Source organism: Nipponia nippon, unplaced genomic scaffold (genome assembly GCF_047370975.1).
Source record: "Nipponia nippon isolate SJK-2023a ecotype South Korea unplaced genomic scaffold, ASM4737097v1 scaffold_11, whole genome shotgun sequence".
Lineage (NCBI taxonomy): Eukaryota > Metazoa > Chordata > Aves > Pelecaniformes > Threskiornithidae > Nipponia > Nipponia nippon.
In genome coordinates this window covers 5,298,937-5,326,862 of record NW_028262302.1, presented here as the reverse complement: position 1 = coordinate 5,326,862, position 27,926 = coordinate 5,298,937, and the positions used below count along the sequence as shown (strand labels likewise).

Sequence of the window (27,926 nt, the reverse complement as noted above, 5' to 3'; positions counted from 1 at the left end):
ACCGCCGGGGGGACGGAGCGGGAGATACCATTGCCGGGGGAGGTGGGAGCGCGGCGGCGGGCCCCGGGCCTGACCGCCCCGCCTCGGCCGAGAGCGGGGCTGCCTCCGGACGCGGCTCCGAGTTGCGGGGCCGAGGGGCAGGTGCAGCGCCGGGGGCCCCTCTCCGCGCCCTCCCAGCGCGGGGGGCACTCGGCGGCTCTGGGCCGGGCGGTGCTGCGGGCCCAGGGCGCCGCAGGTCTCCGGCACCTCTCCCGCATCAGGCCCGCGGGCGGGAAGGACCGGCGGCCCCCCTCAGCGTGCGCCCGCCGCCGCCCCCCCGGCCTCCGGTACTGGCGCGGCCCCGCTGCCCGCGAACCCCCTCCTGTTGCTCCTCAGGGTTACTCGCCGGGAAACTCACCTCCCCCTTGGCGCCCGCTGTCTCCATCGGCAGCCCTGCCGCGGCGCTCTTCCCAAAAATAAAACGGCCCGGGCTGGGCTCCTCGGGAAGGGCCCGGCTGGAGCCGGGGGACACGCCACCTCGCCGCCCGCCGTCCCGAAGAGGGAGCCGCCGCTGACATTTGCCGGGCGGGGGAGGGCGACAGGTGGGTCGGCGGCCGCGGCCTCCCGCTCTTGCGCAAGGCGGCTGCCGCCGGGGCCGGGGCCGGGGCCGGGGCCGGGGCCGCGGCCGCCCTCTGCGCCGGAGGCGTCCCGCGGCGCCGGGACGAGGGCTCTGCAGCTGAGGCTTTTTTGTTAAAAATTGATCGTACCGGGGCTGCCGGTACGCAGGTGTCGGGGAAGATGGGAGAAGCGGGTAGCTGCAGCGCCGCACGGCAATGGGTTCTTTTTCATCTCGTTCGCTAGGACTAATTCTATTTCTGTATTATATTTTTTTCTTAATTTTTTTACATGTACTTAACTACACTTTTTTTTTTTTTTTTTAACGTATGCTAACTCAGTTTTCACAATGTGAGGTGAGTGACTTGCCTGTGGAACTGGTACCACCTAAGAGACCCTGACAGGTAGAAGGTGGAAGCAGCTTTTTCAGCTGTATCAAACAATAAAAGAATGAGTTTGGCCGTAGCAGTGAACTATCAATGAGCATAGGAATCCAGTCTTCTTCATGAGAAGAAAAAGCAAAGCCCTTCTGTTTTCTTCTAGGCTGCAATTTAGCCAGAATCTATTTAAGTGCACTGGAAATCAGGAACAAATTTATGTGGTTCTTAACCTTCAGTTACCCAATCTAAACAAAGTTAAACCAAAGTACCAAAATAAATGCAGTTTACCATATACCACTTTACTTGATATTACTCTTCTGTGGAGAGAGGACAGTGCAACACCATCTACCTTTTCTCGCATTTCTCTGGCAGCATTGTTTCTTGTGCAGTTATGTCCAGTACGGTCAACCTTCACTCTGTCACTACTTTTTGATATTTAAGACCTCCCCATAGCAATCGTAATCCCATTTTGTATTTTATATATTTGCTTAGAGAAGTATTTCTTATGCAATTATGAAGTATGGGAATATTGGGAAATCAACGCTTTGAAATTACTTTTTAGAAACAATGGAAGTATTCTGATTATTTTACTCATCCTAACCCAAACTTTCCAAGTCCAAGCAAATTTAATCAGTACTGTCACGGGAACTAGAGGGAGCTATAAGTTTCATTTAAAAAGAAACAAACAAGCAAGCCCCAAATGCTGATATTTTCACCACTGAGGTGTTTCCTGGCTGTTGTGTAAAAAAAACCAAACAACAACAACAAAAAAAACCCACACTAAATTCATCCGATTCTGCAGTGCAGACAACAGAGCCAGATGAACAGCAGCTAACCTGACATTTTCTTGTTTAATCTCTATTTCATTTAGAATCAGGTACCCCCAGAAGCAAGGGGACTGCAGAGGGTTTCTTTAAAAGGATCTGTTTTTTCTTTCTTTCTTTTTTTAGGAGCTTCATTGCAGAACATCATAACCAATAACTGGCTTAATTTTGCACTAATGTCAACAACAGATCACATAAAAAATTCTTACCTTTTTGATAATACGTGTCACTGCTGAAAATGCAGATTTGATCGATTCCCTGATCTCAAGAGCATTCAAGCACAGAAGTATCTGATATATCCAGCCTCCTGGTTTGTTCATAAGGGGGAAAAAAAAAAAAAAGGTTTTACATTGCAATTGTCAACTTAATATAATTCCAATTAATTTTTTTTTTTAAGATTGCGAAATTATTTTCCTTAAAATTAAGACACTTAACACTTACCGTTACTTGGAACGTAGTTCTGGATGGCATCTGAGAAAGGCTTTTTGACATCAAATGGAGAGTCAACTACTGAACTGTCCATTTTTTCTTCAGGATTTACTGGAGGAATCGCTATTCCTTTTGAATGTTGGTCACTGTCGCATTCACTGTCTACAGGTGCATTCATTTCATATTCCTTCTCTGGCGTTTCTTCTAGTAGCTTTCTTCTGCTGCCTAGTCCTGCAAATAATTGTGAAGGGAAATCATGCTTATTTTCAGAGCATTCGACTTAGAGACACACACACACACTTTTATAAGATATTAACCTCTATAGAGAATTTGTTGGGTGGTTTTTATTTTCTTCAACTTAAAGCCTAACACTAGAGTGCTACATCAGAGTAAAAATGTGCTACAGATGTATGATTTAAGAAATACTGGTTTAAATAATGGTCTCAGAACAGAGTTTGGAGTATAGAGCTTTAAGCAAAACTGGTGATGTAGTTAAAATCAATGTTCAGGAAAAAATATGCTTGGTTTTGATAGTTAGCCTATAGATTCCCTGTTCAGGATTAGCAGGTCTCTTTCTTACATTATATCCAATTACAACTGGGAAAAGCTTTACAAAAAGAACAATTAAAAATGGCATGTAGGATTAAAGATTACCAGCTTCCCACAAGATAACAAACTTCACTGCAAAATAAAAGAAACCACAGGCATGTTCATGCAGAAGTATGACTGAAGGCACCTAGCTGCCTCAGTTTCAGTGACTTGCAGTAAGTTTCCTGAAGCAAATAAAATCCCGCTTTCAAAACACCCACACCTTGCTTACCCATGTAGAAAAAAAAATTACAAATTGATTAATTTTTAATTCTATGCTTCAAGCACTGCTGGCCAAAGATACCCATCACAAATAGTCCGATAATCAAAAGTCAGGAAGAGTAACTAACTGGCTCTTAAACTGTTACCACTATATTCATTCAATCTGTATTATCAGATCCTCAGAATATCATAAATCAGGCATTAACTACTGTGAGTTAATAGCTCTATGATTTTAAATCACCAGAAGGAGACAGTGTTGTGTCTATTGTATTTTTTTCCCTCAAAGCAAGCATATTTTGTTCTTGCTAAATCGCTGTGAGTGAAGCATTAGTCTAGTACCTTTAGCTGCGGTTTGGGCTGCACACTGAATTGTTATAGCAGACAAAAGCTCTGGCAGCTCTAGAAGAATGTTCCTTTTTTCCATACATTTTTCCTGCCCAACATCCAAATTGTGCCCCTTTTGTGCAGACACCATCGCTCGTTTCCTCCGCATAACATTGTCTTTACATGAGTAAGCTGTGATTTCATGATGAATCTTTTCAAGTTGCTGGTGCAGCTGCATCAGTTTGCTTCCCTTACAGAGATGCTCTACGGGTTGCTTAACACCTTGTTTTAACCTTAAATAAAATTGTTGGAATGTAATCTATGGCTTCGGTAAATTTGAGTATTTATCATACAATATTTGCCTGGTTTTGCTTGCTTTTTGGGACATGAACTCTATCTGCCCTACTGTGATCTTGTCAATTTCCTTGTTTTCGCTGGATTCTGCAGCAGTATTTTTTCCAAAACGCCAAGCTGTCCTTCCTCAAATTTATCTTGCATGATTTCTAAAGTGATTTCATAATTTTCTGCACCTTCTACAGATTTAGTAGTATCTTTTTCTTGTTCAGATTCCTTTTCTTTTAACTCCATCTCATTCCTCAGCGTAGTATTTAATTCTGCTAGTCCTAGTGTCATCCCTATTTTCATTTGGTTTTGTTTTTTTGTTGTTGTTGTTTTTTAACAAAACATGTATCCTCAGACTATTTTTGTACAGGCTTAATTGTTAGTTTTACTAAATGTATTTGCAAAGAACCCTGATGGTCTGGTAAAACTACTACCTGGAACCATTTCTGTTAGAATATCATTTCTAGGATTTATATTTCTGGAATTTTACTCTCTCTGATTTTCAGATTATTTCTTTTTTTCTTTCCCTCTCCTATCTTGTTTTAGTAGCAGCAATTAATTTTTCAGTATTATCCATCCTTTCAGTTACAACAGTATCTTCTTTTTCAACGTACACTTTATCAGCCAGGTTTCTGAGCAATCCCAGGTTGCCGGAATTTAATTAATCTGGTTTTTTTTTTTTTTAATAGCAGTCTGGCTTTCTAGTTTGAGGGTTCTAGGAGACACTAACTGTAATGCTAATTTTTTTTTTCTTTAAAATTTTCTTCTATTTTAGAGGGCTTCTAGGGTAAAATTTCACAGTCGTCAGACTAATATCACGACTGCTCCGTTGCTTTTACTGTCAATAAATTTTCTTTATAAATTTTTTTTTTTGACTTGGATTCATCTGAAGACTTGGTATTACTGTGCCTGTTGAAGTAGTGTTTGATGATGCCTTCCAAAACTCAGATTCGTTTTCTCTGGTTTTGTATCTTGCACTGTTATAATGGCTTGAATTGATGGGCCTAAATCTGATGATACAGAAGAATCTTCTTTTACGATATCACATGTGATTTTTATATTTCTTTCTAAGATCTGGATTAGGACTGTCCTCTGACCCATTCTCTGGTACCAGAAGCTCATGCTGGGAACAGGAATCTTCCCGTGTTATTTCTGCTTCACCTTTCTGATGATGTTGCATGTTCATAGGAATTTGTTCAGTTTGTATCTTCTCTCCTGACAAGCTATCAGCAGGAGCATCAAGTGTTGTCCTATCTTTTACTAATCTGGTAGATGATGTTTGTTTTTTTTCCTCCGCTGCCCTGTTTGTTATTTTGCACTGCCAGCTGAAGAGAGAAATCATTCTCTTTGGACTTATCTGCATTACTGTTACCTGATTCGTTCTGATTTGAGGTGCCCTCAGTTTCTTTTCCCCATAGTACTTTGCCAAGGCTTATACTGAGGCCTTTTTTCATTATGGAAGCTTAGTTTCTCTGTTCTCAGCAAGCAGTTTTTACCTTCCATTCTGAAACTCCGTATGTCTTCCAAGTGACCAATTTCTTTGGAAGTTTTGGTACCTGTTAAACTGAAGCCACTAGATGAGGGGTGAGGAGAGAAAGGTTGATCTGGAGTAAATTCTTGAGACTCCTCAGATTTCTGATCCTGTTCATCATTAAAAATATCCTGACTGAAATATTTGATGTTGTTTTCTTAAAAACCCAGCGGGTCATTTTTATTCTCTGGTTTGTGAATTTTCTCTTTTACTTCACCATCCATTTTGAACTGGCTTTTCGATGCTGAAGCTTGTTCTGTGTCACAGCATTCGACTGGTTTGCCTTTCTCACATCTTTCCAGAGTAAGACTCGGTTCACTGTCACATGGGGTCTTCTTGATGCCCAGATGATTATCTGCAGTGCCTGGTAGTTCCCCATAACTCAGTAATTTGTTTTCTGAATTTCCAGGTTCTTGAATACAAGTGTTCAGGTTATTTTGTTCTTTTTGCACTGTTTCAACTCTTCCCATTTTTTATTTTCCCTGCAGATGAGTTCCAATTTCCACTGTATTTTCAAAATTTAATTTTGAAGGTAAATATAGAGAATCTTTGGAGACAGTGTCATTACAATAACCTTTTATACTGGTGTTTTCCTGACTTTCGCTACTCTTAGAAACACGTTCTTCAGCATTGGAATAACTAAAGAAGGGTACATACTGTCTTTGAGATACTTCAGGTTGTGCTAGTGTTTCAACAGATAAAATCTGTGAAGCATCACTATCGCTAACTAATTTGACAAAACGTTTTGCTTTTTCATTACTGCGTTCCTTATTTTGCACAGCTAGCGAGGAAAACAGATTGCTTTCTGGGATTGCACCCTCACCTTTTTCAGACAGCTCCTCACTAACTCTCTGATCGACTTGTACTTTCATTGGTCTGTTGTTATTTCCTTGTAATGTTTCCTCATCATTTTCAGTTTGAGGGGTTTCTTCACTAAAAAACACATCATCTTGCAAACTCTGCGCTTGCTCTTCTTTGGCTGTTGAACTCCAAAACTTCAGTATGTCTGCAAAATGACTAAAAGAGAAGAAATGGCTCTGTTCTTCAGCTATGTCAGGACTTTGGTCTGTATGTTTTGTGTCTGAGGGATCACAGTTCTGAGGTGGGCTAGGAGAAGAAGCAATCTGATCTGATGCGATTGATTCATGTCCCTGGTGATTATCATATGTGTCCATATTATAACTAATAAAGCTATTAGAGAGATTTGTATACCAACCTGACTGGCGATGTTTGCTTTCTGACTCCTGATTTCTCTTTTTAGCTTCAGTGTTTTTCAGTAGTTGGCTTTCTGATACCAAGTCTTCTTCTGAACTGTAAGGTTCAATTGGCTTCTCTTTGCCACCTGTTAGTATATCAAAATATGATTCTATGCTATTTGAGGTGCTTTTGGTGCCATTAAGAGTACGCACACTTGCTGCTATCTCCCCGGGATTTGGCATGTTACTCTTTGAATCTATTATTTCTTGTGCATAATTCTCTTCATCTTCTTTATCTGTCACTGCTTCAACTGTCTCCTTTGATTCTTTGTCTATGGGTGATTCTTTCTGGTCTAAAGTCTGCACTTCTTCATTCTTATTTGCTTCATCCTCTGTTTCTCTGCTTTGCTGGTCTTCCACAGCAATTGTATCTTTCTCAGCACGGCCAAAATTAAGAACGTTACTTAAACCCAAATTAAACCAATTTGATTTGGATTCTTGGCTTTCGCTCTTTTCTTCTTCTGTCAGTAACTCTGTGCCTGCTGTTTCTTGTTCGTCATTGGAATGTCCAGGCACAGCAGAAACATCATGGATTTGTGGATCATCTTCTTCTGATGCCAAACCAGCATCCACATTCTCTTCACCAAAATACAGAAAGTCCGTCAGTCCACCTTGAAACCAAGCAGATGATGGGGCTTCTTGTTCCTCCTCCTCATTTGGCTCCTGAATGTCATTTTCAGCAGTTACCACTATTTTTCTGCCTCGGTATGTATTTTCTTCTAAAGATTCAGTAACGGCTTTTAAGGGCTCTTCATTGTTTTTACTTCCTGTGGTGAACCATCCTGCAATCCAACTAGACTGGGTTGGAATGGGTTCTGGCGGGAGAGTGTTTTGCCTTTGTGGCTCTTCAGTATCATCTTTTCTAACCAACTTTTTGCTTGCAGACTCCTCCTCAGTGTGAGGTTCCTTGGAATCATTTTCAGAAACCGATTCAACTCTTTCTTCCTTTTGCATGGAGTCTCTTGAATGTTTTAAGAGTTCATTTTCCTGCAGCTTTGATTCTGCATCAGATGATGAATATTCACTTTCTTTGTTGTGATCATGTAATGCGCTATCTTCATTTTCAAAAGCGTACTTATCTCCATGAAGACAAAGGAAATCAGTTTCCTAAAAGAATAATATAGACTTTTAAAATGTTTTCCTGTGTAATTTTCTACACCACTGTGTAGCACAGCGATGTATCTTCATTCTCTTTCTTTCTGTGTAGTTATACGTGTGTATAACTTCACACAAAGGACTGTAATTATATCATTCCTAATGGTTCTATATCATTTATTAGATAAAAATTAGTTTGGAGGACAGTAAACATGTAAATGGAGCAATAATGAAAAAAAACCAACATGTTTTGAATTATCTGAAATAAAATATGTATCGACACTTGAATTTCTAACTGGGTATTAGATTTTCAGCTGCTGTGAACTACATTGGAAAATCTGGTGATGCTGGTTTACCTTAGTGAGCACTTCGACTTCTTCTAAAATAAAAACTTCCTCAACCTTCACAGCATCTTTTGGGAAATAGCCAAAATCCTTTCCTTTCTGTAAAAAAAAAAAAAAAGAAAAAAGAAAAAAAAAAGGAATGAGAGCATTTAAACTTCAGTGATAAATATGTTAGGTGCTTGCATATATGCTAGAAAAGTATGAATAGACAAGAAGTTTATAGGACTGCCTCCTACCCCCTTCATTTTGTTTGGTCAAAAGGTACTGGTTTATTTTTCCTTCACAAAAGTGTTCCCTTTGCCATTTCAGAAAGCAAGGGGAAGTATATTACTCCATACTATTATTTTCTGTATTATTTTTCTAAATGTGTGTTTTTGCAGAACCGACCAGCAGCCTTAACACTGCTGCAACTGAAGACAGTGTTGTGTGCACAGATGGCCTCAGCCAGCTCCTACTAAAATTGGCTGCAAATTTTCCATTAACTGAAGCGGGAGAAAAATTGTGCCTTAATAACTAATGGCCCATAATAAGTTACAAGAGAAGTAGGATATGAAATTCAGGTATGAGGCCAGCTGCAGCTGAAGAGAAAATGGCAATGAAGATGGCAACACTACAGAAAATACGTTGATGATAATGCCCAAAAGAATCGAGTAAGGGTCAGTCTGACCAAGAAACCCGCCACCAGCTTTACGTCAAACCATTGCACGTAGCCTTTAATGGAGGAATACGTCTTGGAAAGCAAGGAAGAGTGAGGTACCTGCAAAGATACTCTTGGATGAAAAAAAGGAAGACAGAATTTCTCTTAAACAATAAATGTGACAGATCATCTACCAATAAAAAAAAAGTTTACCAATATCTTCTGGTTTTGAAGCACTTATACAGTTTTACTAGCAGTTGGATTTGGATCAATGCATCTATTCCTTCTTAGCTACAACATAACTACATTGTCAGTTGTTCCAAATCATTAAATACGCTTGATAACTTCTCTGGGAACTTTCCTTGAGCACTGAACTGTGAGGTCTGGTCCCAATACTGGATCACTGATTAAGCAACTGTAAAACCTTCTTACCCACAGACCTGTAAGTATGTACCTGACCTGATAGACCTGAATGTTTTTAAGGGAACCAGATGAAATCATTATAGCCAAATGATCAGATGAAGGAGACGACAGGAAACTGGGATTCTGATCCTGACTTTGTTTCTCCATGAGTGATCTTTGCCAAGATTCGATTTTCCCTTTCTATAGAAAGATAGTAATAATGACCCATCTCCCAAATACTATATTGATTCACGACTGGTTAATATTACAGAAGAGATGGCAGATCCCTAGAAGCAAGCCGACTGCAGTTATCACGCTCTTATTATACTATCTATCTGAATTATTTATGGGGAAAGTCTTTCAGATTGAGGTACTCACGCTTCCTGTCCACAAGTTTTCATTTTTCCTTGAAAGTTTGGAGTATACTATTATCTCTTCCCCTGTTTTGAAGTTAAGATACCGGCAGTCAGGCCCTAAGTAGTCTGTAGTGGCTTGAACTCTGCTCATTGCCGCTGGAATAGTATGTAGAAAAAAAGAAACGAATAAGTATAGCAGCCATTTTACCTGAAGTCAGATACGTTACTGAAGAAGTCTGATATATATAAACACATTCAAATGTTTGTTAATACATCAATACGTGCTTTGTTATGATACTAATCCATTTATATCATCAAGTGGAAAGCAACTAATGCAAAAAGCAGCCCTATCCTGTTCTCTTTCCTATTTACTACAGACATCAAGGAGAAAAGCTCTTGTCCTGTATGGGCATTTTTCAGTCCTTATTCAGCCAAGCTTTCAATGCTGAAATGTGTGTGGCAAATTAGCACGTTCAACTACTAAAGCCAGACCTAACCAGCTAAAAAATATTTCCTAGGCTTATTTATAATTGTATATGTTATCAATTCTAAGTTAAACCTAGTAATTATTTCAGGGATTTTGTTCTCTATTTTGAATACATTTATCTTACGAAGAAAATAGGTAAGTTTAAGCAATATAAACCTTAAACACATTGTCAAAAACAAAGTTTCCAATTCAATTTGAATGACTTTAAATTCTCTTTGTCTCCACCCCTGTCTCCCCACAGAAACCACTACTGATGTGCTCTGGTCAGTTTGGAGCCCATTCCACATGCTCTTCCACAAAGACAGACATCTCGGAGCATCCAGGACCCACTGAAGTCAGGATGGCTCCCCAGGAAAATAAAGATCCATCAGCAGAGGCAATCTAAGGTCCCTTCCACTTCAGGACAAGCTATCCACATTGAAAGTGCAACAACTAAGGCTGCCAAACCAACGGAGACAGCTTAGAAACAGCTTCAACTACCTATGATTATGTCAGGTTTCACAATGGTAATCGATGGATAATAAATGGGGCATTATTTATCGCTGCCCACTTGTGATTCAGTGGCTTTGCCTCCTGCAGAGCTATTTATTGCCCCAGGAACTCCAGAACTAGTTACTGCTCTTACTTCACGTTAAAGAAGAAAAAATAAGTGAAGAGGATATATTAACAGTGTCTTTTGTAACAAGGATTACAAGAAACCCAAACCAAACAGTTTGCTTACAGTGGAAAAAAATAGAGTTTTGCAGAATGGGCTGTGAATGTGCTATAAACACAAGATATATAGTCTTCTTTCTCAGTTTATAGCCTACCGTTTTTGGTTTTTGGTTTTTTTTTTTTTTTAATTTCTTTTGTACCTGTAAAGAATGAGTTAAAAATACTTTAAAGCTGCTTTATACTGCCCGTTTTGAGGAAACCTGAGAAAAACAAGCTATTCAAGAGTATTTTTACTGAACTTTGATCTTTATATACTTATACAACGCAATCCAGCAAGTATTTTTTTCTCTTTTTGTTTGAAAAGTTTGTAATAGCTGCACATACACCATAGACTCCTTTTGAAAAAAAAATTTTTTTACTTACTCTCACATTCCCGATCACCACACTTCTTCCATTCTGAAAGTACCTTAGTACTCTGCAGACTTGTTAAAAATGAAATCACTAACAGCAAAATTCTCTGATCCAAGATCCTTGACATTTTAGATTAACTCTAGACTGCAGTGAAACTGTGAAAACTGCATCGATGTACGCTTAGCAAGAATATTCTACATTGTTTTTCTTAGCCTAACAAAACATTGCAAATAAATTTATAATCCTGTTTTTCTTCTCTCATCTGCTTAAACAGAAGTACACTATGCTAACCTGCTAACAATCTGCAAAGTCAGGTTTCCTGATTAGACACACGTTTAATAATTAACTATGTTCTGGTAGCTAGGCTGATGTTTTGACTGCAGAGAAACTAGTTCTGGTCACATCAAAATTTAGCCTCTATCAGACAGGTTCTTTTGTACTGAGTTTGTGGAAGATTGTGGTAGGGGAAACTCAACGAGAGTTGTATCAGGATTTTTTCTGGATTATGAACGGATTTTTAATACGTCTTCCATCCAATTTTAAGATGGACTATCAATTTTATGCTTATATTGATTTGCATGATTGCTAATATAGCTACTGACAATTTTCTAGCTTTTTTTGTTGAATAAACCGTATTTTGTGTGCACCGACGTGTTTTAGATTAGTTATAGGTGGTCATTGGGAACTCAGAACAGACATTTTTCCCCCATGCTCTTTTGGAGTTTTCTCACGCACTCGATGCTACATACAATCCTTTAGCATGGGGAATACCTACTCGACTCCCAAGTCTTTTAAAGGTGCTTGGCAGTTTTCAGGCTCTTAAAGACAACTAGAAAATCCATATGCTATCTCTACATCATATATCACAGGGCAATATACCAAAGCTAGGCAGATGATATGTCCTGCTTTTTAAGGACTACTCTCTGTTTCTTAGCAACCTATTATCCAATATGGAGTTATAAATAATGTTTTCTCAAATACAGGTTGTGCTTTAAAGTAGTGATTACGCAGGGAGTTGTACACAGGTTATATAGGTATGAAGCTGTGCTATGAATGAAATCTTGCAGAGAGGTTTGCGTTAGAAGTAAGCTTTGCTTCAAGGGCTTCACACCGTTGCCCTGCACTTCCTTGGTGACCCAAAGGCAGCACAGCTAATGCACCTGCAAAAGGGGCTTCGCCTTTCCTTTCCCACCCTCCTGCACGAGGCAGCCTCTTCTCTCCCCCTTTTGATAGCTCCCAAGGATCTGCATCCCCTCCCAGCCTGATAATATTTGCAGTCATATGCTTCCCAGTAGGCCTACCCCTCCTTCAGTCCTAAGCATGACTCACGCAGAATTCGCTCTGCTTTCTCTTCCCGTGAACCTAAGCCGTCTCCTACTTGCAGCGTAGTCCCCCCTCCCTCCTGCTCCACAACTCAAACCTGCCGGACGCTGGTGCTTGGCTCATCTACTGTGCCAGCAAACAGCCCAGCTACTGGGGGCTGGGAGAGAGGGCACAAAGCGAGGCAGGGTCACGTTAACCAGCAACGCCCTGCGAACCAAAAAATCACAGCAGATGACACGTCCTCCAGCTGCAATCTAACACGTTGGCCCCTGCCTTTGCCACATGACCTGGTGGCAGTCAGACTGGCCGATCCCATGACCCAGTACAGCAGCTGCCTCTGCTGTTAGGTAATCCAGGGGAGAGCCCTCTTCTGCACCAGGGAAAATACACTGTAGATCAGCCCCCGCCTCGCTCCTGGCTAGCTTCGATGCAGCCCCATCCCCAGCATCACCGTTCTCTTCCCTTCGCTCCCCTGGATCCTGTGTTGCTTAGAGGGTCAGTGGTTTGGGACTTTCCCCGGGGTCCTCTAAGTTTATCTGTAGGCGATGAAAGGGAAGAACTGGAATACCAAGCAGCTAAAACATGACAAATGCAAAGAAACCTGGTGAGCAGAAAAGTAGGACGGGCGGCTTTTTTTTTTTTTTTTTTTTTTTTTTCCACTCCCAAGTCTCTACAGATTAGGTCAGATCAGTGAGAAGGAATATACAAGAAATTTATATTGGGGGGGACTCTCTATATATACTAAGTGTTGTACAAAATAAAAAAAAGAACAATATTTTTATCCCACCAAGATTAACAACTGGTCAGAAGAGTCTTTCATAACGTACACCAACCATGGAACATGGGAGTAAAACCAATAATGGGCCTAGAAAGGTTAACAGTCCCTTTTTCAGCCTGGTAACATGGGGCTGATTCACCTAAAAATGGAAAAGCCGGGTATTCTGATGCCTAAAATTACATACTTCAGCAAGTTTGTGTGGGCAAACAAACTATCAGACCCACACCTTGAGATCTGCATGTTATTACTGTATTTGTCAAAATAGCTCTGAAAATGGCTCTGACTTCAGTTTCATATGGATACCCAAACTAATTCTCAAGTCTTTATATGGAGATAAAATGTTGCAGCTCATCTTAGCTACTCAGTTTAAGCTACATCTGCAATTTTCAAGTTATTCTGGGCACTGCTCGTTGCGTAGCTTAGTCTCAACAAGCATTCTTCTAGGTTTGAAGCTGTTAAAAGGCTGATGAGCACTGCTCTGGTCTCTGGTCTGTGTTGTTTGTTCCTCTAGTAACTTCAATAATAAATCATATTTATATCAAATATTCTTTTCCTCTGGGTGTAAATCCTATGCTTGCAGATGTTATACAAGCATAACTTCTAATCACCTTTGAACTAAAGTCAACGATAAAGATTCAGGGAGTTTATCATAGCTGGCTTCCAAAGGGCAAAGTTGAAAGCTTTATAGCAGATAAACTGAGACTCCAGTTAATTTCTGTTCTGCAGAACTGAAGCAACAAATGTGAGTACTATTACAAATGCGAAGACAAACAATGCTAATGAAAAAGTAAGATCTATTTCCAGCAGCTTTCGCTTGGATGAAACTATTAACTTTTATTTGCAATGACATCTTAGTAACTTTAACTACCGAGCTAGAAATGCAGAGATCCCTTATGATATATTAAAATTCACAGAAGGATCAACTCGGAATGAATGGTGTAATTTGAATAAACCGAGTAGTATGGCACACGGGATGGCTCTTTTAAGACATGGCTTTGTATAAGTAAAAGAGAGATTGCATTTCCTAGACTATTCAGTATCTGCATTAACAATAAAGATCCCAAAGCAAATAATAAGTCGGTAAAAGTTCTCCAAGTACATTAAAGTCAACATCTATTTTATAACAGCAACAGTATATACAGCTTTGGTTATATTCTTATGATAGCACCAAAAGGCTCCATACCGAATGTAGGGTTCCACCGTGTAGAATATTGCACTAGTACATAGAAGAATACAGTCCATGCCAAAAGCACTTTAAAAATATAGTTCTCTTGACTTAGGATGTTTGGATGAAAATACAGATCAGCTTTTACATTGAATCAAATGTCATGCCAAAACGATTTTTTTTTTTTTAAACAAATATCTTTTAAAAATTAATAAGTCAAAGAAAGAAAAGGAACACTAATTCACTCTTCCAGTTAGACAGATCTAAACAGGTAACAGCCATTCGTCATCCAGATTTAAACCAGCTTTTTCAGCCAGGACAACAAATAGCAAGGAAAAAAAACCAAAACATCATTGCTTCCCTATTACAAAAACGGTTACAAGCATGACAACCAGCAGTGCAATTCTAGAAAATCATGGAACTCGTGACTTATATTACTTTGAATTTTGATAATACGTTTCCAAGCTTTGAATGCCTCACGTTTTGCCATATAATAGAGCACTGTCACCTAATACCAACTGCCTGAAGAAGGTTTGCAGTAAAACACAGGTTTGCTATAAGACAGAGATGAAGAGGGAAAAAAAAGTCTGAAAGAGCAAAATTATATCCTCCTCCAAACCACAGATCTCTGTATGCTACTCATACACCACTGCCACAACATTTGATCCCATCATAAGTACATGTAGTCTCAGAGAAATACTTCTTTGAGCAGGGAAACTCATTTTAAAGATCTGGGACAGACATAAAATGAATAGGTTGGTCCTGTTGTACCACAGTAATTGCTACAAAATCAGCAGCTGAATCTCAAAATTATAACTGGGACCTAACCACAAGACCATTACTTTCCTGATAAACAAAAGATGCTCTAGAAATCTATTTGCAAATTTACTGGGTTTGGAAATTTTGCTGGAAGGGTGTGTTTAGTTCACTAATACCTACTTTCCGCAGAAAAAATATGTTCAGGTTTCCTCTGAATACATACGATGAAGTTGTTCTAAGCACAAAGACATCACCTTAAGCAAAGGAGCAGGAATTAAAGAGGTGTACCTTTTATGCAAAGTCACGTTTCAGCTTATAATTAATGAACAATCTGTGCAAAATCTACTCTGACAAGGACTCCTAGTGGAGCATCATGGAAAAAACACATTCTTGGAGCCTTCCAGTTTATCTGTGCGTCAGGACTGCAGAAAAAGACAAGGAAATGGTATAGAGTCAGCGCACAGTATAAAAGCTCAAAAAAAACCCCAAACCAAACAACTGCCTTCTAAAGTTACCCTTAAAGCTAGGAGGGACCATCTGATGGAAGCACTCCGCAAGACAGGCATAGAGCACACAGCACGTGTTGCCCGCTCACATAAAGCACCTCTACTTTATTCTTAGTTTTGCCCCTTTTCTATCGTTCCTTTTCCCACATTACTTGAGTGAAGAGAGAACAAGGTATTTTTCCTTTGATCTTTACTCACCGCTATGGGGAAGGGAAATAAGAAAATGTTTTAATCATTTCCTACCCCGATGCTATCTGCGCTTACTTCTCAGAAACCCCAAACTGTTGCAGCAAATTCAGCCTTGAAATGGCCAGCTCTTTGAAACAGTAGACTGGGAAGAGAGGAAGGAAATTGCACCCACGGTCTCAGCCCTATGCACAGCTCTGAAATTGTTTCAGGGTAAGAGGATGGGACCCCGAGGGCAAATTTAACAATTACTAAAAATACTACTGCTTTATAAAGACACAGGTCTTTATGTAATATTGTGCTAATAGTATACTACTACCTTATACTATTTCTGTAGTGGAATATTGGTTGGAATATCTAGCTTTTAGAAAACTTCATTCTTATGAAGTCATCACATACTGATGTTTATGTTGCATTGAGCTGCTTAGATTTAGCAAGGCTAACTAATTAATGACACAGCTACTACCATGGCAGTAAGTTTCTTCTGACAAACATCAAACTATCAAATACATCACCAGCTTTGTACTCAGCTCAACAAAACCCCTGTATTTTCACCTTGTCAAAAATACATTGCTGCCTGTAATATAACCTGAAACCATGTAATCCATCCAATCCCTAGTTCAGTTCCCAGGACCCACCACATTGTTTTTATAAACCCTGTGAACGTGCTCCTCTGAAACAGCGGCTTCCGACTAGCAACCTACGTCTCTAGCTTTACACGATGACTACAGTATCAGCCTTTAAAACCTGTAAATACACTACAGCAGTGAATCACTCAATTAAGTTCAAAATAAGAAATCTTAAAAATACTCAATGTTAAGTGGGAGGGAAAAAAAAAAAATCGACAAAATTAAAATGGCTTCCAAAGGCAATTTGAAATGTGTAGTTGAAACATGCAAACCAGTAACATTTACACAACCACTCTGTTGTAAAGAAGCAGAGGCAGATAGGATATCGAAGTAGCAAATGGACTGAAGAATCAGAATAAAGTCTTGAACTTGCTGAGAAGCCTGAGGAACTTTCCCACTGCATCTATTTGTGCTGAAAGAATGCTCCATCCCTCCCTAACCCATTTCTTTACGCCAGGAAGTTCAGCACTTCAGAACACAGAAGTCTGTCACACGAAAAATCCCAAACCTGACACCCTCCCAAACTAGAACTTTGCAAAAGTCTGCTCTGTTCCAGAAAAATGGGGTATGTACGGCATTTTGTATGCTAAAATAAGCTTACATATCATTTTCATTCCAAAATCTTTCTAGGACTTCCTGCTCTGCCATTTGGCATATGAGAATTCTCTTCCTGCCAAGACAACATGGATTAGAGCAGTGTCTCATATTCAGTTAATAGGCATTAATTAAAGCCTCTAGGAACAATTTTGGATACAGAGCTTCTAAGGTACAGTCACCTGCAATTAGGATTCATGCTTTAAACGTAGACAGACTAAGGTAATACACCTGTGTTACAGAAAACATCTGAGACATCGAGACAGTAGTCTACAAAGCCACATTTATTTGCACATGTACAGAACAGAGCGACAGATGTTATTGTTTTCCATACAAAATTATATAAAAACAGTATTCACCTTCATAGATAACACCATACCACTTTAAGTTGTATTAAATACATTCAGAAAGCATTCTTGCACGCACACAACATTAGTATTAGGTAGTCCCAGGTAACTCCAACACTGCAATGTAATTATTCCTAGTGGTACGAAGGGATCAAAGATTAGTCTGCGACTAAAATAAAAAGAATCCTGGTTGAGAAGCAAGCTGAAGTCTTTCCCCCACTGGCCATCAAAGCAAGGAACATCATTAAACAGATTGACCAGAACATAGGTGTAAATACTACCAAAGCACCTGCAGAAGGCAGGTAAGAGCGGTATTCCAGACTGACTTGAGCTATCTTGGCCAGTGTTAACATTCCCATTTAATCACTGCTTGCCTATGGATAGGAAAAAGTTTTCTAAAACTGGAAGATAGAATTGAGTAAGAGCTTGTGATTACAGAAGAAAACAAAAGGTATAGATCCAAATCAATTATTTTCCCTTCCTACCCAGCACTGGAGAGATTACTCGCTTTACTGGGTCTTAAGATTCCCATTCTTGCAAGGAATAGAGGGGAAAAGCAAAATTTTACATTTCCTGCAACACTGCCTCCCTACATATGATCTAAAAGGGGAATTTAATTGTCAACAGGACATCTCAAACAATTTATTTAAAACGCACATTTATTTCTACAAAAAAAAAGTGTATGATACAGAAGAAGTGATCACATCTACTTAAAGGTTTACCTATTAAAATATACAGAGGATCTGAATGAGTACAGGATATTTAAAAAAAGATGCAAAGGAGTGTTAATCTTTTATTTTTACATTTTCAGGAACTTCACATAATTTTGGTAAGTAACCTTTTACAAAATTATGTAAAAAGTACAAGAATGCCTGGTAAACAGTCTGCATTTTTCCAAAAGATTTTTTACAGCATGCAATTCTTAAGGCAGCCTTCTCCTCCTCCTTACAAGGAATCCTTTCACTCAAATAATCTTCCGCTGCAAAGATTAGGCTAAGGAAGCTTGGTCTCTTCTGTTAACGCCTTTTGTCTTTCCTGTCTGATTTACGGTCTCTTTCACTCCGTGAAGTTCTCTTGCCTGACCGACTACTTTCTGATATAGACCTCTTTCTGTCAGATCTTGAACTTTTATCCTTTGAGCTTTTGGCATCTCTACTCCCACCTTTTGAGGACTTGTGACTTCTATCTACTCCTGAAGGATCCCTTCGCTTCCTGTCTGTGCTCCTTCTGCGTTTTCTATCTCTGTTATTATGCCCTCTTCCTCGGCTTCGACTTCTACTTTCACTACTGCTAGAGCTACTGCTGCTACTGTCCCTGCTAGTACTTCCACTTGTAGTGCTGCTGCTGGTGGAACTACTCCGACTGCTACTGCTGCCAGTGCTGGAACTACTTCCAGTAGTAGTACTGCTCGAAGTACTACTGCTACTACTGCTGCTGCTACTACGGCTATGACTCTTACCAGTTTTGTTCCCTGCCCTACCCCTGCTTCTACTCCTAGTCTTACTCTTAATTTCTACACTTGGTGTCTGACTCTGCTCTGTCTGTGCCTCGACCACCTTTACAGACACCACAGCATTTTCATCCTTGTCTGCCTGGGGCTCTGTATCCTGAGTGGACTGAGACAACTGAGGTGACTGTGGCAGTGGCACAGACTGTGGCTGAGACAGAGCCTCAGCCACAGGTTCTGGCTGAGCTTCAGGTGCCTTCTCCTGTTTTTCTTCAGGTTCAGCTTTCATTTCCGGTTTAATACCTTTCTCTTTCTCGGGAGAAGGAACATTACACACTTTTTCTGACTGAGCATCACACTCTGTTTCTGGTTCCACTTCTTTGCCATTTTCATTTTCTACAGGTTCTATGCTATCTGCCTCATTCATTTCAGCCACATCCTGCTCATTATCCACTGGCTGAATGTTTTCACTTTCCTCTTTTGCAACTGTGACCTCTTCATGCTGACCATCCTGTTGCTTGTCATTCTCCCTCACCTCGGTAGTCTCTTCTACTTTAATCTCCATTTCATGTTTTTGTTCATCCTCTTCCTGCTCTTTCTCTGCATCGCTATGCCCTGAACCTATTTTTCCCTTTTCCTCCCCTACCTCCTCCATTTCTACATCATTGTGCTGATTACCTGTCTCCAACTCTTCCACCTGCTGAGCCACCTTACCCTCTTCCTGCTCCTTGTTCTGTTCTTCCTTCTTTTCTTCATTCTGCACCTCCTGCTGTTCTTTTTCCTTCACAGATTGTCTTCTGGGCCTGGCCTCCATTTTGTTAATCTGCTCTGCAAATTCATTTCGCCTGCTTTCAAAGAGTGCTAGGGAATAAATGCATAAATAAGTTTCAGGTATCTACAGACACTGAAGTCTATTTCCCCCTTAACTATGAGCTAATAAGTTATTAAATTGCTTTAACTTTTAAGTACTGTATCCTTATTCATTCTGAAGTAGCAAACCATTCATGCATAATGAAAAAGACTGCTAGTTACCTTAAGAAAACAAAGCAAAGAGGATAGTCAGCTCAGCTGAGTATCAGAACAGTAAAGCCCTAAATCTAAGCTAACAAAAAGAGTTTTTGACTTCATTAAAATCAATCCAACCAACAGTATATCAAAGTAATACCTTAATTTCCTGGTATTTATATATTAACAAGGTTATACTTCCTAAGGTAAACAAAAGACAGTAAGAATCAGCAAAAAGCTGGTTAGGTATTAAGAAAGCTTAAATAATGTAAGCTAGTCAGACAGGTGAGCTAGCTTCTCTTATTGCCCAACCCCACACAATGAAGACAAGCTCCTTAAGAGAAAAAACCCAATACATTCTCAGTTTAATAAAAAAGAACAGTAGGACTACCATCAACCGCAGTATTTTAAATTGTTTTCCAAAGAAAAATATAGTCATCCTGTGAAACAGAAATGAACACACATTAAGGTTAAAAAAAAAAAAATCATCATAAAGTTCTAGTGCTGTGCTTAAGAAAACTTCTCAAATCCTTTGCAAAAAACCTGCATTTCCTTGCATCTTCAATCCATAGAATCTGCCTTTTCAAAAACTAAATTGCTGCGCTGGCATACATTTGGGTACTAAAGCTAATATAAAAAGACTATGTTTTAAACACATACCTCTGAGATTACGCATACACCTCTTTTGACTTCTTGTAAGAGAATCAAAGCACATCCAACATAAAAATAAGTCACTGAAAGAGTAATGTTCGCTTATGATGAACACCCATGCACGAACAGTTTGTCCGAACCATGAAATTCATGTATTTAAGCAGAGAGACTTAAAAGAAATTTGTACAGCAAACATCAAAGGGAGGCATGAACAAGGGCCTTTGTATCACAAAGGCCACTTACCATTCATCTTTTTCTGTGACTCTTCCATCAACTTCTGCGTAGCAGGACACATTCTGCCAGGTATGTAGAATAAATGGGGTTTTGTCTTCGTTCTTATGTATTTAATTATTTTAGCATTATGTTCATTCCATTCTTCTTGCTGAGAAATGAAAGAAAGTGACCCTAAGATACACAAGAATAGTTCAAACAAGATCGAGAGAAAGATCAAGAGCAAAACTAAAACTCACCAACTGAGCAAGCTCAACCTTTTGCTCCAGTAACCGCAGCTCTGTCTGTTTAGCACGTCTTTCTTCAAACAGTTCTCGTCTCTCATTTTCAACCTGCTTTCTTTCTTCCTCTGCCTGCACTTCAAGTTTTTGTTCAATTTCTTGTCGTCTCTTTTGCTAAGATAAATAAAGAAGTATCTTAAATAGTTTTTCTAAATCAAGAAAGTGTTCTAGTTTGGTCCAATTAAAATTTTGAATTATTTACACCATTAAAAGGCATTCCTAAAACGACATTAAGAAATATCTCCTAAATTACAGGTAATGGAAAAAAAAGAGTGTCATTGCTTGCTGGCATCTGATTTTTTGTGGGTTAACTATAAAATTATGGGCCCCCGTGGATTTTTGTCCGCTTTTCTATCATTCAATTTGGATTTGAATTTTCAATACAAGCTTCAACACATTTCTTTTCCCAATGGCAGAAAAAAAAAAAAAAAAGAAATAGATTTCAGGTATTCCACTTGGAAGCAAAAAAAAGTCATCTCCCCAAGAAAGAAATGAAGGACTGCAGACTGCTGTTTGTGACCAACAAAACAAATTACATTGCAAATACTTCCAGTATATTCATCACTAATTAGATATATTGCTATAATTCAGGAATGCCCTGTTTGTATGTCCTAGACAGCAATATGCTCAGATTGTACAATAGTTGTCTAATAAAAAAATAAAATTTAGTGCCTAGATAACAAAATAGTTGTGTCATAAAACTCCTCGGGCCTCAACTTTTGATTTATAATAAGTTTTTATGGATGAAGAGAACAATTCCTATACAAATTCTCAGAAAAATGTTGCAAAGAGCAGTAATTCCTCAAAGTTGCTTTATGCAAACACATAGTACTAGAAATTAGACAAGGACTCCCTATTTCTAGACCATCCTAATCAGTAGCTTTTTTGTTCTAAAGGCAAGCAGGCAACAGAGAACTTTGGTCCTTTCTCATGTGCTACGTGACAAGTTAGATAAAACAGCAGGATATCCAAATACTGAATCTGAAAGTAATCAATACCAACACTGCAAGCCAGCTATGCTAATACTACACAGAAAAGGTTTTAAGTTTAAAGACTTTGTATCTGCTTCCACTGGACTGCTGAAAGTAGAACTTCCAAACACTTTTTAATCTAAAGGTTATTATTACTAACTGAATAACCCATTTAGGGCAACAGTAAGCAAATACCATACCCTCCACAATTTAAAAGAGTATACTCAGAATAAAGTTACCAGCATCCTATATACAAGTTTTTCAAAGTTATCACTAAGCTATGCAAAGCCTTCACTTCAGTACAATCACATATCCATTTATTAAAACCAGGAATTCTTGTTATCTGTACTGGGAGGGGGAAACCATTTGTAGGCAAATGGATAGCATAATACAACCATACATTTCTGTATACTTGGTTTAATTTAAACATCTGGAACACATCAGAGTGGGCACTGCTTCAGCAATACTGATTCACCGTTATTTACAGAAGTAGCCTATGATCTATTAAATAGTTACGTGATTAAATGCCATTCACTTTAAAATGATCCCCAAATAATGTAAACAAGAAAAAAGATAATCATCTCGTGGTTTACATGTTTTAAAAATGTTCAGCAATTAAAAAAAAAACAATCATCAAAACACTGCCTTTTCACTTCCACAATGATCAGAAATAGTGTTGTAAGAGTCATGAAATTGTTGGAGTCCCTCTCCTGCCTCCAATTCCACTAAACTAAACCAAATGAAAACCTACATGCACTCTTACCAATATGTTGCACCTGCAACCTACACCATGCGGAATTTCCATTCCTATTTGGAGCAGCTTAACCACACAATTTTATTATTTGCAATCTGATAGAACTAAAAATAAGTACCCTCTCAGTAGCAACCGTGGACTCCTGCTTAAATTTTTGAAGAGTGCCCATCAACAGGCCAAATATACGTCGATTCCTGAATAAAAACAAAAAGAAGTTTGAGATTCAGTTCAAGTACTAAGATTTTTATTTGCGTAAACAATCAGAGACACTTTCCACCTCAGAGACGTTTATTTTTAAAGGCTCAGTATTACTAAAGGCCATTAGCAATAGAACACATATTGACTGTGCCAACAGCCAAGGATATAATTTACAGTGACATATCATATTTTGCTTAAGAGTAAGACACAGCTCTTATCCGTAACACAGCACGGTTAGCACTGGGAAAGTTGGAAGCCTGCACATTTTACATCTGGAAATAATGACACTAAGGAAATATTAAAAAAAAAATATTCCAAAAGTAGAGAGTACTGAAGAAAAGGTTGAGTAAATACAGTGTGAGCTATCAATAAGGCAGTGAACTGGAAGGTCATGGGCCTTTCTGAAAAACATACCCCCCCGCCCCGCTCAGAGGATTAAGGAGAAATGGAGCCACAGGGGAGTGAAAGCTTATCTGTCACAGTTTGCCTAACAGTATCTTCTACAATGAGACACTGCACTGTGGGATGAAATCAGAATTCCTCTCATCCAGTTAAGTTGTGTTTTGAGAAAACTTAAACAAGCAAAATTCTTGAAGGAATTCCCTTCTTCTGAACAAGATTTAATTTCTTGAATTTCATCTTTCCTTTCTTTCCATTTAATCCCAAATTAAGCCTTTATAGCGAGAGGCAGACTCTCTTATTCGCCTTGAACTTTTACCCAATTAAGAGAGAAAGGAAATGCTACTCTCTTCACTCAGTACCCCTCTACTATAGTGGCACAAACCTGATGTGGAAAAGTAAAGGTACTTTTATATTAAACAGTAGAAACCGGAACAAATAAACAATTGAGACCTAGAGATTACTCAAAGTGTATTTGTATATGAAGGACATCCCAGAAGACATGGAGCAAAATCAAGAATTCAATGGATGCTGTCCTCTTATGGAGCCTCATTCCACCACAAGTCACACAGAGATCAATACTGGTTTTCTCACCTCCCCAGAAGACTACTAAAGCACAAAACAGTAAAACTACAATTCTGAGGAAACAAACTTTTAGTGCCTGAAACTCTAGGAAGTCCACTAAGAATTTTGAAAGTCTTTCTGTGAGGAAAGCAGTTGGAAACTGGTGATGGAAACAACAGCAGTCTGTTAGGGCTGTTGTAATTGTAAAAGAAGCAAGCGAAGTGCCTTGTCTGTGCTAACTGATCTGTGGTTCTTATCAGAGAAGCTCTCTATAGTTCCTTATTCCAGCTCTCATTCTTCCATTTATTTGAGGTATGGGTTATTATTGCACCAGGTGAGCTGCAGACTGAAGTGGATGGAGTCCAAGAGGTTGGACACAGTTGCAAATTTGCTTTTCCAACACCTCTTCCCAATAGAACTGCATTTCACCAAGAATTTTGATGAGCTACCCTGACACAAATAAAATGTAGGAAAAAGGAGATATACATAGGAGGAATGTAAAAAGAAGCAGGCAAAAGGAAGGCGAGATGGTACACACAATAATGAGTCTGAAAGTAGTAAGAGAAAAGCAACACATGATGGAACTACTGTGTTTAAAAAAAAAAAAAAAGAAGGGAAAAACCCACACCCAAAAGCCCCCTTCAACCAGCAAAATAAATTATGTACCAAGACAGTTGTAACAGTCCAAAATGTTAAGTAACCAATGAAGCTATATATATTTCTGTCTTACTCAAAGACCATCAGTTACAATAGCACTAGCAAACCTAGTCCTGTAGGTGGCCTGAGAAGCAGAACCCGTCAGTTGCGTGAAGTGAACGATGTGTTGTTACTGCTGTGAAGTATTTTGAGAGAATATTTTTTAAAATCAATTTTATACCATTTGTTACCTGAGAGCATCTGTATAATACTTTTTAAATCTAAAGCTACTTCCTATGCTAGCACTCGGAAGTACCATGTTAGTGCTTAGAAGAGATTTCTGCATACCTTTGTTTTCCTTTCTCATCCATATTTTGATCTTGTATAAGGTCTCGACGTGTTCGCTCTTTGGAGGTAGCAACAACAGAAGATGGCAACGCTGGCTACAACAAAGAAAAACAAACTACTTTGTTCATGTTCCAGATAAGTCAGTTTCTTCCTGCACAGCTCCATTTATCATGTATTACCTTTTTAATATCATCATCCTCTGCGTCGCTTTCCTGGCGTGATTCTCTTCTTGTCCGACGTTCTCCACCCAGCCTGAGGAAGAAAAAGCATTAGTGGTCACTAGAGAACATATATTTAGGACAGCATGTGTTCTAACACGAGAAAAATACAAGTCAGCATATCTAGTCAGAAGAACCAAAATGTTCGGTAAAAATCTCCCTGCTGTTCCAATGACCGGTAAGTAACACTTTACAGACAGAATCTACTGTTGGTAAAAATCAGTGAGAGAAAACAGTTTAAGTTTTAATACAACTTGCACAGTAAAGTAAAACAGAAGAGCCTACATTACTACCAGATTTGACTTTTTAGAATACCTTTGGAATTTATTTCTTACATTTAACATCTGCACTTTTCTTTTTCCCGAATCTCCAAAATGGCTACTGGTTATAAGGGGATCGTGAGACAGATTTAAATGCATCAAGATATAAAGGTTGGTATGCTCTTTCAAATGGAAAATGCTATTTAAGTTACCTAGCCAAATACCTAGAAAACAGGTGAGGAGGAGCAGAGCACTTAGGACCTGAGAACTTGCATGAACTGAGGCTTTCACAAAGAACAACTAGGCCGTGTATTAAGTAAAAGTGATTTTCAGCTTTCACTCTCAGCTTTGTGGCACAGCACTTTACTACTGGTAAAGCCGTTTCACAGTATTAATTTTGCAATAACTCAAAAATTCAAAAGCAAGCCTTGCTTTAGGCAAGAACTGCCATTGCAGTTAAGTGCCCATAGAATGAAGCTCACTATAATGAAGGTCACTATAATCAGTCACATCTGACAGATCTGCATCCAGATGTGAAAGCTCAAAATCCGAGTCTATTGTCAGACTGTATGCATTCAATTTATTGAACAGAAGATCTCAGTCATAACTCAATTTGTGTCTACTGTAAAGCAAATCTGGGTTACTAAGCAGAATATAATATAGCAGACTGTACAACAAGTAAAAGAGAAAATTCCAGGCATCTTTGTATTGCTATATCTTTATATTATTGCTATAATCTTTATATTGCTATAAGGTATGAAAAAAAAAGATTTTACCACAGTCAATTGCTATAATCCAAACACATTTCCAACAAGTCTTGAATATGTAATCTCTGAAGACAACAGTGAAAGTCATCAGTTATTAACAGTTATTGAATCTAAGTATTTTAAATTTACCATTATAAATTCTCATTCTGATAAAGCAAGTTCTCTGCATCAGTTTTTGCACTCACCTACTGGCTGCCCCTTCAAGATCCCTCTGTTTGGCTGGGGGTCCTCCTCCACTATCCGAGAATCCACGCCTAAAAAGAAAATACTTGTGATCTCAGAACAAGTTAGGCTAACCCCAGGTCCAGCTTAAACCTGCACAATCAAACCGTATTCTGGCTTTGTGGTCACGATGTAACAATAAATTTTATTCAGCTCTATCATCATTTACTGTTATTACTGCAATAAAGTGTTTAAACATACTGCTTGTGGACCAACTAATTTAAACTTGAATTTCTGCACTTACTTAATTGAGTAGGTACACTAAAACAAGGAGCCCCGTTATGTTCAAGCGTTCGTATTTGCAATAATTTTCAGTATGTATTAAGCAGCGGTTTAATATTGAAATTAATCAAAAAATCCACTACATACTCCATTTAGAAAGAACTACTGAACAAAAATTGGCCTTTTGATTCTACTTGAGGTGAGGGGGCAGGGGAAAGGAGGTAAAAAAGTTAAAAAAAAAAAAAAAAAGAAACCCACAACAAAACACTAATGGTTTTACCTACATCTGTTTTAAAATTCCTGTCTACTTCAACTCTTTCTATTCCTCCTGGAACAGCTACCAGTTTCTTAATTACTGAGAGACTGATTTTGAACATTCTGAAAGAGACAAGGTCCTAGATACCACATAACACCTTCCTTAACTCCGATGTTTCCTCTTATTTTTCAGGCTAACAGCTGAAAGGGCTAGGGAAAACCACCAGTTTAAACTTGTTATAACTCAGAATGAGAAGCTACTCTAAATTTCAGGTGGTGACATAAAACTCCAAATGCCCTGTAGGCCAGGTTTTGTGCCTGCTTACTGAAACAGCAGTACGGCGAGCAACAGGATCAGACGAGAAATATAAAACACCCCAGCATAAGGTCAGCAAACCAATGCCGGGGTGAAGGGCGGAAGAAACCCCGCTGCCCGTTTGTGCAGCTCCTTACCTTAGCAATAAGCTCCCACGCCCTCTACCTCCACCAGGGCCTGTGATGGCTAACAGTCTGTTCTGAGGGGGCCTGCAAGAGACAGCGGGCGCTGTTAGCGGTGCCTGCCCCGGCCCCCCCGAGCCGCTGCGGGGAGGCTCCCCGGGGCGCTGCAGCTCGCCCAGCCAGGGGTGCCCGCGGCCACGACCGTTCCCTCACGCACCCCACGGCTGCGTCCCCCCACCCCCGCCACGACAGGCAGACGCCGCCAACAAACCAGCGGGACCGGGGCCCCGCCACCCCCCCCGCGCTGCGCCAGAGGAGCGGGGACGGCCCGCAGAAGGGCGCGGAGGCGGCGGCCCGCGGGCAGCTCCTCGCCGCCCGCCCCGCGGGCCCCTGGAGTAACCCGCCCCCCCCCCGGGACACCAGCAGGGCGCACGCCAGCCCCCTCACCCCCCCGCCCGCCCGCCCGGCCTGGCCGCTTCCCCCGCCGCGCCGCCCCTCCCGCCGGCGCCCCCCGCCTCACCTCACATCGTTGGGGTCCCGTCCCGTGAGCTTGCGGATGTTCTCGTCCACGTGCTTGAGGCTCTCCTTGGCTTTCTCCAGCTGCTCCTGCAGCGCGCGCACCGCCACCGCCATCCCGCCCGCAGCGCGGCCTAGCCGGGCCCAGCGCAAGGCACCGCTGGGTAACGAGGGGGGGGCGGCGGGGAGGCCCCGCCCACGCGCGGCGCGGCCCGCCTGGCGGCCCTCCGCTCCGGCAGCCGCGGGCCGGGAGGGCGCAGCCAATAGCGCCTCGGCCCTCCCCTCCGACGGCCAATAATCGGGCACGAGGGGAAAGGGCACGCCCTGTAGGAAAGGCTCGCTGAGCGGATCCACCAATCACAGGGCTCAGAGGCTGACTG

General features: G+C 40.2%; 2 protein-coding genes and 1 long non-coding RNA gene across 4 annotated transcripts in view; 1 reads left to right on the top strand and 2 right to left on the bottom strand.

Annotated features, from left to right (window-relative positions):
- The window catches only part of MIA2 (MIA SH3 domain ER export factor 2), a 42,854-nt gene extending 27,525 nt beyond the window's left edge, over nucleotides 1-15,329 (bottom strand). The window contains exons 1-7 of one of the 2 annotated variants that reach the window (XM_087747247.1): nucleotides 15,190-15,329; nucleotides 9,347-9,480; nucleotides 7,942-8,028; nucleotides 6,451-7,597; nucleotides 2,240-2,458; nucleotides 2,008-2,105; nucleotides 398-751 (exon numbers count right to left, since the gene is read on the bottom strand). In XM_087747247.1, the coding sequence (XP_087603373.1) occupies nucleotides 398-751; nucleotides 2,008-2,105; nucleotides 2,240-2,458; nucleotides 6,451-7,597; nucleotides 7,942-8,028; nucleotides 9,347-9,475 (2,034 nt within the window). In that variant the 5' untranslated portion in view covers nucleotides 9,476-9,480; nucleotides 15,190-15,329. Of the gene's footprint in view, nucleotides 1-397; nucleotides 752-2,007; nucleotides 2,106-2,239; nucleotides 2,459-6,450; nucleotides 7,598-7,941; nucleotides 8,029-9,346; nucleotides 9,481-10,888; nucleotides 11,530-15,189 lie in introns of those variants that run through there. The other variant, XM_009474465.2, reaches the window with a different exon arrangement.
- On the top strand, nucleotides 447-10,356 carry LOC148056810 (uncharacterized). Its single transcript, XR_015702238.1, has 4 exons — nucleotides 447-581; nucleotides 7,003-7,195; nucleotides 8,310-9,008; nucleotides 10,053-10,356. It is a non-coding gene; the product is annotated as an uncharacterized LOC148056810 (long non-coding RNA).
- Nucleotides 15,330-17,085: 1,756 nt separating the features above from the next.
- PNN (pinin, desmosome associated protein) lies at nucleotides 17,086-27,784 on the bottom strand. The gene is made up of 9 exons (XM_087747240.1): nucleotides 27,551-27,784; nucleotides 27,046-27,117; nucleotides 26,079-26,147; nucleotides 24,828-24,900; nucleotides 24,649-24,743; nucleotides 22,622-22,697; nucleotides 20,737-20,892; nucleotides 20,510-20,648; nucleotides 17,086-19,471 (listed from the first exon to the last, which is right to left on the bottom strand). The coding sequence occupies exons 1-9, from the start codon at nucleotides 27,661-27,663 to the stop codon at nucleotides 18,180-18,182; spliced, it is 2,085 nt and encodes a 694-aa protein (XP_087603366.1). The 5' UTR covers nucleotides 27,664-27,784; the 3' UTR covers nucleotides 17,086-18,179.
- Nucleotides 27,785-27,926: the final 142 nt, after the last annotated feature.

Bases quoted from the DNA above. Each gene is read 5' to 3' on its own strand.
- PNN (XM_087747240.1), bottom strand. From the start codon at position 27,663: ATGGCGGTGGCGGTGCGCGCGCTGCAGGAGCAGCTGGAGAAAGCCAAG. The intron at 27,118-27,550 runs GTGAGGCGGGGG...TGTCTCTTGCAG, and splicing joins CGGGACCCCAACGATGTGAG to GCCCCCTCAGAACAGACTGT. The intron at 20,649-20,736 runs GTGAGTTTTAGT...TTCATTTCTCAG, and splicing joins AGGTTGAGCTTGCTCAGTTG to CAAGAAGAATGGAATGAACA.